At 31.5% G+C, this 19,206-nt stretch overlaps 6 protein-coding genes across 6 annotated transcripts, besides 10 other annotated features; 4 read left to right on the forward strand and 2 right to left on the reverse strand.

Annotated features, from left to right (window-relative positions):
• Positions 1 to 145: 145 nt before the first annotated feature.
• On the forward strand, positions 146 to 1,556 carry TVAGG3_0163780 (phosphoglycerate dehydrogenase protein; the record flags this gene model as incomplete). Its single annotated transcript, XM_001330027.1, has 1 exon — positions 366 to 1,556. The coding sequence occupies one exon, from the start codon at positions 366 to 368 to the stop codon at positions 1,554 to 1,556; it is 1,191 nt and encodes a 396-aa protein (XP_001330062.1).
• An 89-nt stretch (positions 1,557 to 1,645) lies between these two features.
• Positions 1,646 to 3,053, reverse strand: TVAGG3_0163790 (WD40 repeat-containing protein; the record flags this gene model as incomplete). The annotated part of the gene is made up of 1 exon (XM_001313899.1): positions 2,034 to 3,053. The coding sequence occupies one exon, from the start codon at positions 3,051 to 3,053 to the stop codon at positions 2,034 to 2,036; it is 1,020 nt and encodes a 339-aa protein (XP_001313901.1).
• An 885-nt stretch (positions 3,054 to 3,938) lies between these two features.
• Positions 3,939 to 4,646, forward strand: TVAGG3_0163800 (iron-sulfur flavoprotein; the record flags this gene model as incomplete). The annotated part of the gene is made up of 1 exon (XM_001313898.2): positions 3,950 to 4,621. The coding sequence occupies one exon, from the start codon at positions 3,950 to 3,952 to the stop codon at positions 4,619 to 4,621; it is 672 nt and encodes a 223-aa protein (XP_001313900.1).
• Positions 4,647 to 5,063: 417 nt separating this feature from the next.
• Positions 5,064 to 6,702, forward strand: TVAGG3_0163810 (spectrin binding; the record flags this gene model as incomplete). The annotated part of the gene is made up of 1 exon (XM_001313897.1): positions 5,069 to 6,166. The coding sequence occupies one exon, from the start codon at positions 5,069 to 5,071 to the stop codon at positions 6,164 to 6,166; it is 1,098 nt and encodes a 365-aa protein (XP_001313899.1).
• Positions 6,703 to 8,963: 2,261 nt separating this feature from the next.
• Positions 8,964 to 9,011: a mobile genetic element.
• A 3,974-nt stretch (positions 9,012 to 12,985) lies between these two features.
• Positions 12,986 to 13,020: a terminal%2Cinverted (terminal inverted repeat of Kolobok-5_TV transposon ID:TVAGG3_0163830).
• Positions 12,986 to 13,125: a mobile genetic element.
• Positions 13,126 to 13,429: 304 nt separating this feature from the next.
• TVAGG3_0163840 (protein modification by small protein conjugation) lies at positions 13,430 to 14,031 on the forward strand (the record flags this gene model as incomplete). Its single annotated transcript, XM_001313896.2, has 1 exon — positions 13,433 to 13,885. The coding sequence occupies one exon, from the start codon at positions 13,433 to 13,435 to the stop codon at positions 13,883 to 13,885; it is 453 nt and encodes a 150-aa protein (XP_001313898.1).
• Positions 14,032 to 14,416: 385 nt separating this feature from the next.
• Positions 14,417 to 14,611: a mobile genetic element.
• A 1,055-nt stretch (positions 14,612 to 15,666) lies between these two features.
• Positions 15,667 to 15,703: a mobile genetic element.
• Positions 15,667 to 15,703: a terminal%2Cinverted (terminal inverted repeat of Banshee-A3 transposon ID:TVAGG3_0163860).
• Positions 15,704 to 16,373: 670 nt separating this feature from the next.
• Positions 16,374 to 16,406: a mobile genetic element.
• Positions 16,374 to 16,406: a terminal%2Cinverted (terminal inverted repeat of tvBac_53III transposon ID:TVAGG3_0163870).
• Positions 16,407 to 16,543: 137 nt separating this feature from the next.
• Positions 16,544 to 16,575: a mobile genetic element.
• Positions 16,544 to 16,575: a terminal%2Cinverted (terminal inverted repeat of tvBac_53III transposon ID:TVAGG3_0163880).
• Positions 16,576 to 16,590: 15 nt separating this feature from the next.
• On the reverse strand, positions 16,591 to 18,931 carry TVAGG3_0163890 (Cullin family; the record flags this gene model as incomplete). Its single annotated transcript, XM_001313895.1, has 1 exon — positions 16,624 to 18,921. One exon carries the CDS (start codon positions 18,919 to 18,921, stop codon positions 16,624 to 16,626), a length of 2,298 nt encoding a protein of 765 aa, XP_001313897.1.
• Positions 18,932 to 19,206: the final 275 nt, after the last annotated feature.

Genomic DNA, 19,206 nt, shown 5'->3' on the forward strand with positions numbered 1-19,206 from the left:
TACAAGAATTGCCTTTGCTTCATGTTGTATTAATGACATGGCTGATTCAAATTTTTCTGACATGTAAACCAATTCTATTCAATTCTCGAAATGTGAATTGGTTGTTATCCAAAATGACAACATCAGTTCACTAATATATATCTAGAGATTATAGGAATCTTTTTATTTAAACATTGCCGACGGTTTTTCATATCATCGTTTTAAACATCTTAACTCCGATATGCTTATATAAGTACAATTAAGTAAAATAAATGATGATTTGTCAATACATAGAAAACGATGAAATATTTCAGAGGTATAGTTGAAATAAAACGATGAATTCTATACAAATTTTTTGAGAGTAAGCATTCACATCACTTTCATCAATGGTGAAGATCCTCATCGCTGATTCCCTCTCTCCAAAGGCCGTCGAAATGCTCAAGGCTGCTGGCCACGAAGTTCGCATGGACCCATCTATCACAGAAGCTTCCCTTGCTAACGAAATCGCCGACTACAACGTCCTCATCGTTCGTTCCAAGGTTGTCAACGCTGCTGCTATCGAAGCTGCTAAGGGCCTCAGCCTCATCATCCGTGCTGGCGCTGGTGTCAACACAATCGATGTCAACGCTGCCTCCGCTAAGGGTGTTCTCGTCTGCAACACACCAGGCATGAACAATGATGCTGTCGCTGAACTCGCTTTCGGCCACATCGTCTGCTGCGACCGCTGCATCACAACAAACACACAGCACCTCCGCAATGGCGAATGGCGCAAGAAACTCTTCCTTACATGCGAAGGCCTTCGTGACCGCACACTCGGTATCGTCGGCCGTGGCAACATCGCTAAGTCCATGATCCGAATTGCTAAGGGCTTCATGATGAACGTTGTTGTCTGGTCCCGCCGCTTCTCACCAGAAGAGGCTAAGGAACTCGGTGTTGAATACGCTGCCTCCCTTACAGAACTCGCCGCCAAGTCCGATGTTGTTTCCGTCCATGTTGCTTTCAACAAGACAGAGACATTCCACCTCATCGGCAAGGAATTCTTCGATGCTATGAAGAAGAAGGCTATCTTCATCAACACATCCCGTGGTGAAGTTGTTGATACACAGGCTATGCTCGCTGCCATCAAGGAGAAGGGCCTCAAGGTTGGTGTCGATGTCTTCGAAGGCGAACCAGCTGGCTCAATGGGTGACTTCCCACACAAAGAAGTTGCTGAGGCTGTTGTCTCCGCTACATGCCACATCGGTGCTTCCACAGAACAGGCTGCTGACAGAATTGCCAACGAGACAGTCCGTGTCTGCAACACATTCTGCTCAACAGGCGAAGCCCTCAACTGCGTCAACATCAACGCAGCTCCAAAGGCTGACGGCGTCATGACAGTCCGCCACACAGGCGTCTTCGCTAAGATCGTCGCTTGCTGCGAGGCTCACCAGGCTCAGATCTTTTCTGTCTCCAACACAGTTCTTAAGGGTGACAAGTCCCAGATCTGCACACTCAGAATGTCCGCTCCAGCTTGCTTCGTCGAGGAGGTTAACAAGATTGAAGGTGTCATTGGCACATCTTGCGCTCCATTAGCTTAAGTAAATTAATTTTTTGAATTTATTTAAAATTACAACTTCTTTTTAGTAAATTGCTCAATGAAATTATTAGAATTTGACCACAAACTGCTTGTTTCATGAAATATTTCGTTACTCTTCATAATCAGCTTATTGAATGTGAAATTGTAGTTCAATCTTAACATCAACTGCCTAAATTTTATAAATAATCGGAAAAATGGAACTAATAGTTAGCAAATTATCTTAATCGGACGACAATTGGAAATTATGCCGATCAAATATTAAACAAAAATCAATATCCCAGCATTAGACTACCTTATCCATCAGGAATTTATTATAACTCTACAAGATTGTCCGCTGAATTACTTTTTAAAAAAGTTTTATTTTATTTTTTCCAAAATTCCAATCATTTTAATGCATTCCATGTCTAATAAAATACTTACAGATAAATATTATAACACTTTAAGTATTTTATTCTATAATAATATCAAATAATCAATTTTATGCTTCAGTAACTTTCCAAAAAGACAATTGTCCGCCATCACCAGCGAGGAACAACTTGAGATCTCCACCATCGCATATACTAATATGAGATGCCATGACGCAGTCGTTGTGAGCTTTTTCAATTTTGTGGAAAAGAGTGCATCCGTTCTCAGAAACAAGGCTGAGAGCAACACCACCCTCACTATCACCACCTGCGAACATCAAATAGTCGCCAGCCCAATGAATGTCGATCGGATATCCGAAGCAATCGTTCAACATCGGTTTAATATCATCAAAATCAGCCAAACTCTGCTGCTCTATGAAATCCCAAATAGCGATACCGGCTGGGATTCTTCTGAGTGTGAAAACTCTGTTTGTTCCGCAGAATCCGCACTGGAAAATTGGTTGTCTGTCATTTTCAGCGAAAATAACAGATGTATCATCACCATCTTCATCTACTTCGCCGTCTAAGTCGTAGATAAGGAGATTTCCGTCATCATCGCCTGCGACAAATGTAGAATTTACTGTTGGATGGAATTGTATACTGGCAACTGTGTCTGACATGATATTTACGTGGTTGTGCTTGCACTCTGGCCTTCTAATATCCCATGTGAATATACCAAAGTCTGTACCACATGCGTAAATTGTTCCATCACACGAAATATCGCAGCATTCAATGCAAGTAGCTTCTGGAGTAGCAGCATCTGGATAAAATGTAGCGAAATTCTTGTTTGTTCTGATATCCCATAATTTGAACTCGTTACCTCCTCCTTCAGTATCAGTATTTGAAGAGCAAGAAGCAAGAATTTGGGACTTATCATTCCACTTTAGTCCTGTAATAACGCCTGTGTGTGCTGGAAAGTTTGATATTGATTTGCATGCCGCTGAATCAAAAGTATAAATTCTGCAATCTGAAGAAGAGGCAGCTCCAAGATTAGTTTGTGCTGATGCTGTGACGTAAACAAAAGAGGGTGTTTCAACACCTTTCTTAGGTTCTATAAAAATTTCACCAGTTTTAGTAAATTTTCGAGTTGCCATTATTTAAAAAAGTGACAAATAAAGAAGACTTTTTTCTTGAATCAGCCTAAATTGGAGGATAAAGGCATTTTAAGATAGACAATATATAAACACGGGCAAAACTAACTTCATTGTCATATACTACAGATGGTGTTTGCAATATTACTATAGGGATTTGCAATCAAATAAACAGAAGCTAATTTTTTTTTCATATCTCATAATAAACTTTACTCATGAACGATGGTTTTGAATATAGAATTATACATAGCTTTTGATTTTTTTGGATTCAAATCTTTAAATCTTTAAAATGTATGATAGGATCTTGTGAAATGCACATGACTTTTTGCCAATATGAAATTGCTTCAAATCCTTATATTACTTACTAATGATAAAATATAAAATTCATTATTATTGAATATCCATTAATACAAGGATTGAATATCTTAATCTGTATTTGCAAAAACTTATGGCCTATATCATCGCAATTTTATATCAACTTCAATAATATTATAATATCGAGATAATTAATGAAATATAGGGGTTAATTTATTTGCTATATCTTTTCATTATTTTCGCATGTTGGTTGTTAGTTTGAATGGAGAAATTGATAGAGGACATTTTACAAAACGGTTTTGATGACAAAAATTGAATATGAGGAATCGACCAAATATGATATCTCCTGTGAGAATGGAACCAGTATCATTAATGCAATGCATTTTAGAACAATAAAGTGAAAGACCATCTCAAATTGATCATTAACTCAAATTTCAATTCATTCTCAATTTAAGTAAATTTTGAATTGATCTATCAATTTAACTTATCGCCATAAAATACTTGTGATATTGATTACGATTATGATTATTTAACTTAAAAGTGATATGATTGCATGATTACATTCAATTTCTCAGAACACTTTCATGCTTGCATCCGCCAGCAGGTTCGCAACAAATGTACTTATTTTCAATGCTAGCCCTAGAGCATATGGAAATACTTATAAACTTTTAGAACAAGTCAAGAAGGGTGTTGAATCAAAGGGTAAAACAGCCGAATTAGTCCAGCTTTCCCAATTAAAGTTTGACGGTTGCATTGCCTGCCTTGAATGCAAACTCAAGGGTAAAGAATCAAAACCAGGTTGCGTTGTCCAAGATGACTTCACACAGTACATTGACAGAATAAAGGATGTTGATGCTTTCGTTCTTGGATCTCCAGTTTATTGGAGCAACTTGTCATCTCTTTATTATAAGGCATATGAAAAAATCATGTACTCTTTCCACAATTACGATAATGATAAGCCATACAAGATGACTCGCCCAATTAAGACAGGACTTATCTTCTCAGGAGGTGCTCCAAAGGATTACTTTGATAACGGCTACAAGGCTATGTGCAAGCAACAATCAGATATCCTTAAGTTTATCTTCAAAGGCCATTCTGAGTACATGACCATGCCCTCACAGCTCCTCCTTCCAGATACATCAAGACTCCACATTCCATCTGAGCGCATCGAAGAGAAGAAGACATTTAACGCAGAACACCTTGAAGAGCTCAAGCAAAACGCCTTTGAAATGGGTGTCAGACTTGCTTCCGAATAAATTTTAGTGAATTTTATTTCTTAAAAAAAATTTATTTAATTGAATTTGAGTTTTTTAAACAAATTTCATTCACAACAAGTGCTTTTGGTTAATGTTTGTTTAAGTTTTAAATACAACATATATATTTATTGAAGTTTATTTTATTTTGAAAGATCTAGGCTATCAGCAGCTTTATTGTGGTAAAACTTATATACATGCAGTTAATATATTTCCGAAATTGAAATGGTTTGAGCTATGATATTATGTATCCAAAATAATTATGTTATTCACATGTTATTCAGAGCTGATAAGAAGTAATATCACAAGCATGAGAAAAGTTAACAAGAACAAACTAAAGTTTTTAGGTTGTCCCAGCCTTACTTCCTTGAATAATTTCGATCTTGTAATGGGATTCCAAAAAACGAATTATTATTGAATTGGAAATAATCGTTTAAAAATATAACAATCATGAACAACTCCGCCGAAGCGAAAAAAGCCTTCAAACACTGCTGTAATGGATCTGAAGAAGCATTTATGGCCCTTGTTCCAGGCAGTGTAAATATAAATTTCCAAATTCCAACAAGTGAATTCAATCGTCTGTTTCTTGAAAACCCATCTTTCCTTCACTGTGCTGCAGCTCACGGAAAAGAAAAAATGGCATCTCTTTTAATCAATTTAGGCATTAATTTAGATTTAAGAGATGGAAAAGGTCGAACTGCAGCAGCATTGGCATGCTATTTCGATAATCCTCGCACTCTAGAAGTAATTTTACAAGCAGGAGCAGATCCATTTATCAATGATTACAATGGTTATGCACCAATTCACTGGGCAGTCTGGAAAAACAGTATTGACTGCATTAAATTACTATTAAATTACGGAGCAGATCCATGTGTCCACAATTTTGCACTTAGAGAACCTATACACATTGCAGCTCGTCAAGGTTTTGTTCCATTAATTGAATTTTTACTTTCTAAAGGAGCAAATATTAACGCAAGAACAATTGATGGCAGGACACCTCTTTACGAAGCGACGTGTGCAACAGATGAAGCAACAAAAACTACAGGAAGAATAGAAACAGTTGAATATCTTTTATTACATGGAGCTGATGCTTCAATTCCTGATTTAATTGGCAGATCTCCATTACATTGGGCTGCTTTTTATGGCCATCTTAAAGTTGTGCAACTTTTAATTGAACATAATGCAGAAGTTACAAAAGCTGATGATGAAGGCGTTTGCCCAATACATTTAGCATGCTTGTCATGCGTTCTTGACTTAGTTGGAGCTCTTACAAATGCTGGAGCTGACCTGAATTGCAGTGATAAGCATATGAGAGTTCCATTACACTACGCTGGTAAAGCAGGATCGCTTCCTGTAGTTAAATATCTTCTTGCACGTCATGTTAAAACTGGAATTGCAGATGATAATGGAGATCTTCCAATTATGGTTGTTGATCCACAAAATACAGAAATTATTGAAGAAATTCAAAGACATTCTGATCAGTCAAAGCAGTTTATGGCAAAAATTCAACCAAATAAAGCAGCAAATAACACTTCATTCAGAAATTAATTTATATCCTTATATACATACAACACAATACATTACTCAGTCAATACTTACTGTTGGATGCCATTTTCGAAGGTTTTTAATTCAATCCAAATTATCCCTTTCTCAAGATACTTCAACTGCAACCAATACTATATTGGTACGATATTATATCGAATGCTACTTCTACTTTCCTTATTATTTGCAGATATAGTCCTTTTTCACCAATTTTATCAAAGGTAACTAAACTCCTTTCGCCGATCCGATTTGCCCCATATTTAAAATATAGCTTGCATATGTAGAAGAAAAGCTAATTTTGAAGTACGCCCGAAATCCACCAACAGGATTTCGAGCTACTAAAAAGGTACTTTTAAATGTGATTTTTTTTTATAAAAAATTAAATTTATTTTAAGATCAGACTAAAAACTAATTTTATGGAAAATCTATATCGACAAATTTATTACTTATTGGGTATATAGATTTTTTGATTATGGCGATTATGTCTGATATGCTTCCAATAAGCCAAAACAGTGTTTTGGGAGTGATTAAATACAAAAAAATCCGGCGATACTTTACGTGGCAAATAGTCGAATGGTTATTACCCCTTACTATTGGGTACCCGGGACTCTAGTTCGAAACTGATGCACTATATTTTTTTACAAAATGCGTTTATTAGGACAGGGTAAAGAAAGGTTGCCAATATAATATATTTAAATAAATACAACTAATCTAGCATAAAAAAACTATTGAATATTTGAATTCAATAAAAATTTAAGAGGTAGGGCAACGATAGAAAATTTTTGGAAAAAAAGTTCGGAGATCTTAAACGTATCATATTCCCTGCATGGTTTGGTATCTTCCGCCATGCGTTGTGCCAAACATATTGACACTTTCCAATAATTAATTTATGGTATGAGTCACAGAGTTAGATTATAAAAAGAAAGTAAATAATTGCAATTAGAAATCATATATGTCGGAAATCAAATGTTGATGAGCAGAAACCTTTTACTCATCATAAAAGAGATAAATCACTAAAGATTTGTATACATTAAAATTTGATATTTGGTGCTCGAAAACTGTCTGATGGGACTCCTCCAAAATGAACCAATCTATCGCTGAGGACCAAATAGATGATGTGGATGGTGTATTCTCTAATTCTAACTTAGGGAGAATGGGAAAAAACGAATGACGACAACAACATGTCAAACATAGATTAAATATCTATGAATCAATAAAGTATACGTGCATTGAAGGTGATAACGATCACTTGAGGCTTATAACTCTTTGACTAAATTATGCAATAATTAAATATAATCATTTTTATATTTTTATACTGATAGTAATTAATATACTATCCTGCTTAATAAATGGTATGATCAAATTTGTTTGAAAATTTAATTATGTATATGAAACTATGTCTTCTATATAAAAATCAAAATTTTCTAACGAACCTAGATTGAACCTTTATGAAAATCTATCATTTTTGTTAATTGAGTTAATATGTATCTTTTACATATGTATATATAGCATTGATAGCTTATATAATCATGGTTTATTCCATATTAACATATTTTTTCAGTTAAATTTGTTAATAATATCATGTAACAAATTAATTCAAGATTAGAATGTCTACAAAATGCTGACAAATAAGAACAAAATACGATTTCTCGACTTAAATTTTAATATGGAGTAGTTTTTCGTTTAAATCTAATTAAAAATGAATAAAATTATCTTGTACTATTTTCATTCAAAGATTTTAATAATGTAAATCATGCATTTTCATAATTCAGTACAGTTCTTTTTAGAATTAAAGTTGATGAGGATGATATTTGTGATTTAAAATAATTTGTTAATGTTCACCTTTTATTCATCACCTTGTGGTATGCCCTAAAGCAATAGCATTATCAATTCTGCTGAATTGATCAACTCAAAATTCCAAAAAAATTCAAAATTTCAAAAATGAAATTAAACAATTTGAATTTTCACATGAAAAAATCAATTTCGAAAAAAATTTGGAAAATCAAAGTATTTGATAATTAGTCAAATAATAATTTACATCGTTCTTACTCATAAAAACAACTAATTTTTGATTTTGATATCATATTTGATAAATACTCATTCCAGAGTTGACGTAATGTATTAATTATTGTTAGAGATATTGCTTTCGCAGCAAAATTCTTACTTCATGAAAGAAAAAAAATGATTTTATTCCAACAAAAACAAGTAAACAGATGAATGGAAACGTACTATATTTTCATAAATGTAGTAATCAGCGTGTCAGCTTTTGTTTATCATGTTCGAGTCAAAATGTATTAACTTGTAATAAGAAATATTCGAAGATTATATGAAGTATTGAGCATTCTTTGTAGAAATATTTGTAATTCATTACTAACATATATAATAAAGTTGTTTTTTTTCCTTATTGCAATAATTTTGTCTGATTTTAATAACTTTTCATGTATACGAGTTGTGTGAATATGCATCATAATATGCGTAAATATACTTATTTGCGACGAATAATGTGGTTGCATAATGGAGGTGCTAAATTTTGATTTTTAATATGGGGCTTTGGTATGTATAATCATGTTCTTATCTCAACGTAGGAGTATTGGTGCAATATGATTAAAATTTACGAGGTTGATCTTAAATTGAATAATTCTGGAGTATAAATCACAATGCAGCTAATTCTATGTTAAAGATAGATACAGATTGTAGTAATCAATTAGGGAGTACAAATTCATTCTTTCATTTCTGTCGTATTGAGCAGAAAGGAAGAGATCATAACCCTAGGAAAAAAAGCCCAAATTTGTCACTTTTCATAGTACGTTAAACTCAATTCGCTCGGCGAATGCCGAGCACACGTACTCATCATTCAACATAATATTCTCATTCTTTGGTTATTATAGTGCCAGACAACACAAGATTTCAAAGAATTACTTGAGTTTTCAATTAATCTTAATCCGATTTTAGATTTATCGAGAACTCCATCATCACAATCACATACTTCAGTGCGGTAACTACAATTATCCATATACAGAAGGAAGTTCTTTTCGAACAACTCATTTGGAGTCTGTTTTGGAAAGAACTTCTTTCTGTCCGACTTAATTTCATAGTTCCTGATCAACCAAAAGACAGAAACCACACACTATCTACTTAGGAAAGGAGTTCTTTCTAAATCTTCCTTAAATTGAGATTTTACGAGAGATAACCCTTCTATTGCACTTAAAAATGAACATTTTGATATCTTTAGTATCACACATGGTCATATATAGTATTTCATCTACATGAATACATTCATCTTTCGAAGTCTCTCATTAAATGGGAGGCTTCGAAAGATGAATCGTTTTATTCATACAACTTTAAATCTCGAACACATTTAGAGAGTGAGTATATCATTTTATTCTTGTTTTGAGTTTATTCTGATTCAAAATTGCAGTGAAAACAGAAGTTCACACATCATATCTGAATGTGAGCTCATCTATACTTATACGATCTCAATACCTCCACTCTAAGCATAAGAGGTGAAGTTATATAAAAATTATCAGATGCGTTGAAGTCTCAAAAGAATTGCCTGAATGCTTGTTTCATATTTGTCCAAGTAGTTTCAATGAATAAATGTATTGTTTTTTATAATTTCGATTTATTTTTAGAAAATATTCAATATAAACCTTTATTGTGTTATTTACATCTCATAAATTCTCTGTCTAAATCATATAAAAGCGCGTTTTACCCCTATGAATCAAGAAATTCATTCAATATTCATGGTATATTTATTAAATTTATACGATTTACTAATAATCAATATTATATCCTCATAAATAGCAATATATTTTGGTAATCTATGATAATCATATACAATATTTGAAATCAAATTTTCATTAGTTTAGGTTCCTTGTTAATAGTAAACCATTATATTTATTACTAATAATAAAATCTATGTGTCGTATTGAAATTCAATAAAATTACTTATTCGGTCCAAAAAAACAAATTAGATAAATTTTTTCTTTTTTTATGTAATTTTTGTTTTTCATTTTTCTCAAGATCCTAAGTTATGTTCTAACTTTTGACATCATATCCTATCATGCTAGGCTATATATTATAGCATATCCAAAAGGCAAGGAAATCTATCAGAGAAGCCTTTTTGACCTATCGTTGCCCTACCTCTAAAATTTATATAAAATACATGTAAAGCATAAATTACTATATAAACGTAGAATCTGAATATCATATCAGAAAATGTCGCAAATCTGACATTTACCCGACCAAATAGCAAAAATAATTGAATACTTTTCGCAAAAACTTTAAAAATCGATAAAAATATGAAATATAGATATTAAAGAGACTTTTTATATAATATTCATAAAGATTTTCCAAAAATATGATACCGCAAAATTAAAAAAGTGACGTCTTGAGTGGAGTCAAAGGTCGAAATTGCTAGCTAAATGTTTTTTAGCGAAATTGCGTATTGTACGTTTTTTTCGCAAAACGAAACCCTTATTACAAGATAATTAAAATATATGACCTCATTATAAATGAATTTTAACTCTAGATAATTGAGAAAGCTACAAATTGTTTCTAAATCTTGAAATTATTCGATGTCAATCTAATTTTTCTTGTTATAGCCTACTTCTATGGTGTACAGGTTGTCATAATTACTATTTTAAAGTGTAAAACATGCTTATATCAATCAGGACGTTAAAATGGAAAAGTACATACCAAGCAAATGTTTGGATTTATATGCGACAGCCTTTTTAATGGATGTGACAAAGCGTTTCAATATAGATTTTGATTAAAGCATAACTGCAAATTATAATTTGACTTTATATGTACCAATAATAATGGCAATTATGAGTTTTTTTATATAAATTATATCACACCGCTTCTAGTAATTTTTAGCTTAAGCATATCATCGGCTAATTTTCAAAAAAAAAGAATTTCAAATTTTAATCCAAATTCTTTTCTTAAAATTCACAATCAAATTACAGCTTATCTTTAATAGTCTTATTCATTATATGCTTTTTTTTCGGCTCCATAAAAGTCATAAATTTTTCCATCATAAATTTGTTAGAAATTGGGTTACCATTGCCAAACATTTGGATAGAAAAAGCCCAATAAATTATACCCAAAGCATCCAAACATGAAGATATCATATAAGAAATATAGTTTAATTCAGTAATTCCCTAAAATCTAAAATGTTTAAGAACGTTTGTTCAATATCTTACAATCTAATTCACAGATTTAGCATATGTACTACGTATCAAATATACAATGTGATCTCTCAATAAGCTTAGAAGGTTAATTATTAAAATTAAATAAAATTCTACAATTAGCGAAAAATAATACGGCAGATAATATGCTTATAGGTAAAGAAATTCAAAGAGCATTCCTTAAATTTTTTCGAAATTTATCAAAACTCGAAGGTAAATCATCGAGTGATATGCGAAAAAAACTTTTTTATTCTATTAATGATAATAAATATATTAGCCATATTAAAACTTTTCATTTTTTAAAACTCATAGAAATACGTTTGATATTCTTCATTAAGAACATATAAAAACGAGTATAATTATCATAATCTGTTAATTTACAATATAAATGCTTTTCTGCTTGTAGTAAATATCAAATAAGAAAATAATAACATTATAAATTTTTCAAATAAGAATATATTATCTAGCATCTAAGCATGAAGATATTTAGAATTTGGATATCTAAATTCTGCTTAGATTACTTTCAAAATATAAGTCAATAATCTTTGATTTTATTAAACGCTAATATTGGATAGTATATTTTCACAATTTAATTGTAGTAGATAAATGATAATTCATGTAACTCATTGATTTCGATCAAAAGTTATATTCACCTTGTTAAAAAAAATATAAAAAAAACCTGGTGCTTACTGATTTGAACATATTGCCTTTGAACCCCACGACATAACCAGTAGGCTAAACGTACAGTGATTTTTTTTATAAATTCTAGTATAAAATACTTCCCGCAGGGCATTTGTTAAATTATTTCACATTCTGATGACATAATTTTTAATATCATAGATAATGAAAGCGAAAAATATATAAAAATCGACAAACATGTTATAATGAATTGAGAGCTTTACGTGTCAAAAAGCACATTTCATACTGATTTCTATAAAAGGTATCTTTATTATAGAAGTGTAAGCTATATCTGTTTGTTTTTTTATTATAACAAATTCAAAATTCTCTTATAAGGACTAGATGAAATCTGTATTATTAAATCATTAGCTAAATGAAGGTTCAAATAGAAAGTAAATATCAATTTATATGATACTGAAACCAAATAGTTCTTTTAATAAAAGATAACACGCTGAAAATTATTGAGTATTTGCAAATCTCAAAAATCTATTGGTGAATTTGGCTCAACTTTTAAAATTATAACATCCATATCAAATCATAAAAGCAGACAAAAATTAAAGCCAAACCTATCGGCCAATTTTTTTTTATATTTTGATTTTTGAGGTATACTTTTAAAAGTGGATTTAAAGCACTTATGAAAAAACATTAACTTCTGTCGTTATGATTATTGATTTAGACAATAATGATTTTAATCTTTGATTATCAAAACACTAAAGTCATCTTTTTAACATTTGCTTGGTAGCATTAACTCAAGTCTAAAGTACTATTTTATGTGGCACTCTTAGAATTTTTGTATTCATTGTACACGCTGAAATAGTACCATTAAAGTTATGGCGGACTTTCAAAAAATAGTTTGGTCACCTTTATTTTATCATTTATTGTTTGTTTTTAATCTTAGTAAATAATATTACTATCAAATACTTTTATTTTTTGTTACGGACATTTCAATAAGATTTAAGGGTGCCCTATAGACGATAGACCACCCTCAGAAAAGCACTTTTAAGGCTATTATATTGAGAACTAGAATCTGGATAATCCATTCATTCGAGTTCTAATAAGGTTAATTTTGTGATGTTTACATTATCGTTATAGGGCACCCTTAAATTGAATGAGAAATTAATTCTCTCTCGAGATATTCGAGGTAAACATTTAAAACAAATAGACTGATATGTCCTTTATGGATTTTCCATAAGATTACCCCATTTCCTTGTACACATTCTCAGATTTTTCAATTTCAATTCAGACAAAACCTCTATTTTGCAATGTAAGGAGCATTTCCCCAAAAATTGAACTCCTTGTATATACAAGTTCGTTGTTATTTATTGCGCACACGCCCATAATAATGAATGACTCGAAGTAAGATGAATTTGAATGAGCATTCAATTCCTTATCGGTTTAAGAATTCATGAACTCTGACAAGAGAATCATGATGGAGGTCAGGAAGATGGCCACAAATCTTCCACCTGGCATCTCAATAACACAAAATCCAGAGAATACACACCATTTCTTCGTTGTTATCGATGGTCCTCCATCAACTCCATTTGAAGGCGGCAAGTTTAAGCTTGAGCTCTTCCTCACTGATAAATATCCTATAGAGCCACCGAAAGCACATATGCTTACAAAAATTTATCATCCAAACATCGATAAACTTGGTCGAATCTGCCTAGACATCCTAAAAACAGAATGGACACCAGTAATGAATATCGAAACAACTGTTCTTTCCATCCAATCATTAATGTGCGAGCCTTGCCTCGAAGATCCATTAGAAACACAAATTTGCCAACACTACGTCACAGATCGCAAAGGAGCTGAAGAAACAGCAAGAGAATGGACAAAACTTTATGCAAAGGATGTTTAAGTGAGTTAATCATCACCACGCTTTTATTTGTCCGTAGCAACTTTTTGTTGTCTTTTTGCATCACTATTAGAGCTTATTAAAATAATATACTAACTAAAATATTATTTACTTACATTAAAATCATCTCTTTAACATCTTAATATAAATTCATATTTTTTTGTTCTTATAATTACTTAAATTCTAATAGAAATTTCATATATGCATCACCAAGAAATAAGTTATTTCATACAAGAATGATTTAAAAATTATAAATCAATAATCGATGTTAATTAAGAGCAAAACAGATGAAAAAGGTGTCAATCATACATCAGCTTGTGATCAAAAGTATTAATTTTTGATGAATTATTAATCATATACTAATAACATTGAAATGAGATTTGGACATTATCACTATGAATTCTTAAGTTAAATTAAAGGCATCAATCATACTTTTTTCCAAATGGAAAGCCCATATATATGAAGGATTTATTCTCATTTTCTGCTCATCAGCAATGTTACAAATGAATGCAAAATTCTTTCTATTTGTAGATCTTCTAGGGCTGTACAAGATTTAAAAAAACATTGCCGGGTTACCGTAGAGGCCTAAAAAAATCGCGCCTCGGCGGCAAGCCGCCTCGGCATTAAGAATGCGCATCTAAATTTTTATATGTCCTTCTTTCTTTTATTTTTCCCTTCCCTTCCTTTTCTTTTTCTTTTTTTCCCTCCTCTTGCTCTCATTTACCTTTTTTTCCTTTTCTCATCATTTTTCAAAATTTAAAATTTTTATCAAAAATCTTGCCTATAAAAGCAGATTATGGAACCTTTTAATGCCTCTTAATCAATATTATACAGCATAAAGCATATTAAATGAAAGTAATTACGTATAAATTTATTTTATTATCTTATTTATTAATTCTTTAGCATGTATTGTTTAATATTAACTTTTCTGTACATTAAATATGATATCTCCAAAGTATGAATGCCTTGTAACGAAACGAAAACTTAATTTTATGTTGAATATTTGTCACAAACATTAGATTCTTAAAATATATGTTGGATATCCCTTAGTATGAGACTTCATGACTCTTGTTGTCTAACGTGAGCTTTGGATTGCAAGCTTGCTACAGCACATAAGTATTCTGTGGTTAAAAAACACATGAGCTTTAAAAACTATAAACCAAAAATAATTGTTATAATTTAAATGAAGAAGTAATTTAAAACGATTTTATTTATGATCAAATTTTATATATTTTTTTGGATCAAATCCATTTTAATAGAATTTATATACTATTCATCTATTAGTAAACACTACCGTATATTATTTTTTAAGCTATCTTATTTTTTGAAATTTTATTCAAATCTTTGGTCGCAAGAAGAATTGCATGATAAATAAAAACATTTAATCAAAGTCAATTTTATTTTCATATTCAAATGGACTGAGTGTTAACATTTAACATTTTTTGCTAATTGTCGTCAAAAATTAGGCGTAAAGCAAAAATTGATATTTCATATGGTTTTATGATAGATAAGCATTATATTCCCACTCATTATATTCGTAAATTTTGAGGTTTATCCTTCGCTTTTAAGATCATTGAATTTGATTTTTATATAAAATAGTTATATATTAGAAAATAATATGAGTTTATGTGATATTATTTTTCAGAAGATTTCATTCTATATGCCTATGAAAAGTACTCTCAAAACTAACTTTTTCCTAATTATAATTAAATCTAGAATATTGTATTATGCTTAGTATTATTTCATTTTTCTCATTCAATTTAGAATTTACAAATGTCAAAAAATTGAGAGCTGTCACTTTTGATGAATTTCTGTTTATTACAGCATTGTTATTAATAATGAAAAATAAAGCTTATTTCAATGAAAATTGTTCTGCAAATTTATTTCACTTTTGACCTCACTTTTTCCGTAATTCAATTTTTTACTTTTAATATTTTAGATCTTCATAATATCATTTGAAAAATTAACCATATAAAAAAATCAAGTTATCAATTCACTTTTTCCGTAATTCAAAAATCAAAAATATAATAATATATCTTTTTATCAAATATTATTATTATATTCTATGAAAAATGAGGTCCGGAAATTTTGCGGATTCCCGTAACTCAATTTTACAGAAAAAGTGCAGTAAACTATTCAAAATACGGGAAAATTGGTGTAAACTAATGATTTTACGGTAAAATCACGGAAAGTCCCGGAAGAATATATGTGCCTATATGAAATTATACAAAAATGAATCAAACGCATTTTAAAAGATTGTTCTTGTATTATAAATGCTATTCGCAGATTTATTAGTTGAAGAAAATTACCAAATTTTTGCCGATTTACAAAAAATGATTTACAAAGCATATTTTTATAAGGCTTTAAAAATCTTTAAAATGTGACCGGTGACGGAAATCCATGGTAACCAACCGCGGTTCCCGTTTGGAATGCCATAAGATCTTCCTTATAATATATATATATGAATCAGGATAAAGAACATAAACAATACTTAAGGGTGCACTTACCCCTTTCTGACATTCTCTCAATTTTTTTGACACACATGTATTCTATCACAATATTCTCATGTCAAAAGTTAATATTTTTGGTCAGGAGAAAGTAAATATAAATCACTATATAGTACTTAATTTTATGCTATGAAAGATATGTTGATTTTTTCATAGCATGCCAGAAGGTGGTAAGTGCACCCTTAAAAAAAATTCTATAAATTCCAAAAAATAATAATAAAAAATTGTTTATTTTTATCTAATGTACTCCAACATTCCCTTATCAAGTTTCTTGAAGTAAGTACCATCATTATCGAGTTCACCGAGGATCTTTTTAATGAATTCCTTATCCGCGACGAAGAATCTTCTCAAGTAATCGATTGTCAAATTGATCAAATCATCAGTATCAATTGTATTCATTTGTTTGAGAGTTCTGACGATGAACGCCTTTGTTGTATTTACTTTCTCTGATTCTGTTTCAGCTGTTACTATCTGTTTGTTCTGTTTCTGTACACTGATGCAAGTAGGGATAACGATTCTCTTGATATCTCCATTCATGTGGAATTCCTTATTCATCATGATCAAATCAGTATCAGACAGTTGTTGTTGCTGTTGTTTCTCAGTTGTTTTCACTGTTTTCTCACGAACACAGATCTGTAAGCCAAGTAATTTAGCAATGCACTTCTTTACCAGTGGTTTCTCTTCCTGTGTGTACATGATTATGTCTTGGACACTGACTTTTTCAGTCTGATTTTTGTGTAAATAAGATAAAATTTTTGATGTCAAAATGTCAGTTGTCAAAACATAAGTTTCTGGTTTGTTTGACTTAGAGTTCTTAGGGATTCTCCATTTGGACTGTACAGTTGATGTATCAGCTAACAACATTAGTGTCATGCTCTTGTTCTTCTCTTGGTAAAACTGTATAAATCTGTCATGTACAGGACTGAGAAATTCTGGAATTTTCGTCTGTTCAATTATATACAACTTGTAATGGTTCTTGTTAAAAACAATGGGACTGAACTGTACTTCCCTCATTCCATCCGGCCACTCGATTTTGGTGTTCATGATCTGTTTCTTGAAATCATCATCAATTTGCGCGGAATTGTCAATGCAGGCTTTGAGATCTTTGTAGCCTTTCATGAATTCTGGCTGTTTCTCCTTCGAAATGGTTTCAATCATCATCCTTTCTTCGGCATCAAATTTTGTCAAAAATTTAATGAGTCTTTGTAACAAGGCTTGCTCGTAAGTGGTGCAGAAACCAACTTTGTCCTCTGTATATCTGAAAAATCGGGCACATGTTCGCTCAAAATTCTCGTTTTCCGTCTTACTTAAGCGTTTTTTCTCGTTTTTGATGTGGAAATCGATGTATTGGACGAAGTTCTCGACAATGTTGAACGCAGGTATGTTCCAGCCAGCTGTGATGGCTTTTTCGAACTTTTCGCGAGCTTCTTTTTCCATATCGAAATTTGGATCGTCGGATTTCTTCCTCATGTGCTCCTGGCTGCAGAAAACAAACTCAAATGGCTCGGTCTGGGATAAAACCTTCTTAATGATCTCGTGGATTTGAGTAATTTTATCATTTAATTTCATGTGGTCGGAAAACTTCGGCTCGAAGCTCTTTATGTCCTTTGTCATGAACTCGCAGATCTTCGGAATGAATTCGCACATTATATGATTCTTTTGGTGGAATCTGAGATAACTATCGCGAATTAACCAGCGAAGAAGGTTCTTGTCTTGAAGAGCAGAGTAGATCGGAGGTACTTGGAAGTCTTTCTGGTTGGCAAATGTCTCTGTGTTCTTGAAAATGGCACTTTCATGAGCAATCATTAAAATCTCGTTGACATCCTCTTCATCTTTGAAAATGGCTTTGAGAAGAAGGTTTTCTTCAAAATCAAGAAGCTCTTTAATGCGTTTAAGGAACTCTACAAAGTTTTCTGAGGAATTATATTCATTTTCGTACTTTTTCTTCGTAGATTCCTTGAGACTGGCCATAAAATTCTCAAATATGCTTCTATCACAGTTGGAATTCTTGTATTCATAGAATAATTCAATGATTTGCCTCAAATTTGCTGTTCCTGAGACAATTCTGTTTGTTCTGGCATCTTCGATAACATCAATCATTGATTTGATGATTAGATCAACAACTTTTGTCTGATTAAGAACTTTCTCCTTAAATTTTGTAAACAAAATCTTTTCTGTTCGATATTCAGAATTTTCTGCTAATGATTCATCATATCTACTGTAAAGCTTTGGCAATATCTTTAAAAATGAGGCAAAATATGAGCAATGTTTGGAAAATTTTATAACTAAAGGGTTGACAAGAGCTGTTTTGGACAAACTGTTGTACTGCTTAGAAAACTGTTTGTCAAGATGATTTTGGAGTGTGTCTCGAAGCTTGTTCGTGCATGAATTATTAACTAAATTGTTCATGCAATTATAAAGATAGCTAAGACTGAGAGAAGAGTGCTTGTGCGTGAGAATAGATGTGATACTTTTTGATATCTCTTCTAAGTCTTTATGTGATGAATAGGTATTCGATGTTTTACGAGGCATTTATTTTTTTGAAAAAAATTCAATTTTTTTTCCTAAGGATGCAATTTTTCTTTTGGTATTTTTTTTCCCATTGAGTTTTTGACTAATGATCTATTAGTCATGTAGTATATATGTTTAGATTAAAACCATCTTTGGACGAATTTTCAGGCTTGAAATGAGTGTTTTATGGAATAATTTTTCATTCAATATTATGAATAAAGCATATACTTTACATAATTCATGAAGTGTATTCACAACGAATGAATGCAGTTATTCAATATGAAGAAATGCCAAGTTTGTTATTTT

The sequence above is a fragment of the Trichomonas vaginalis genome, chromosome IV (genome assembly GCF_026262505.1).
Source record: "Trichomonas vaginalis G3 chromosome IV, whole genome shotgun sequence".
NCBI lineage: Eukaryota > Parabasalia > Trichomonadida > Trichomonadidae > Trichomonas > Trichomonas vaginalis.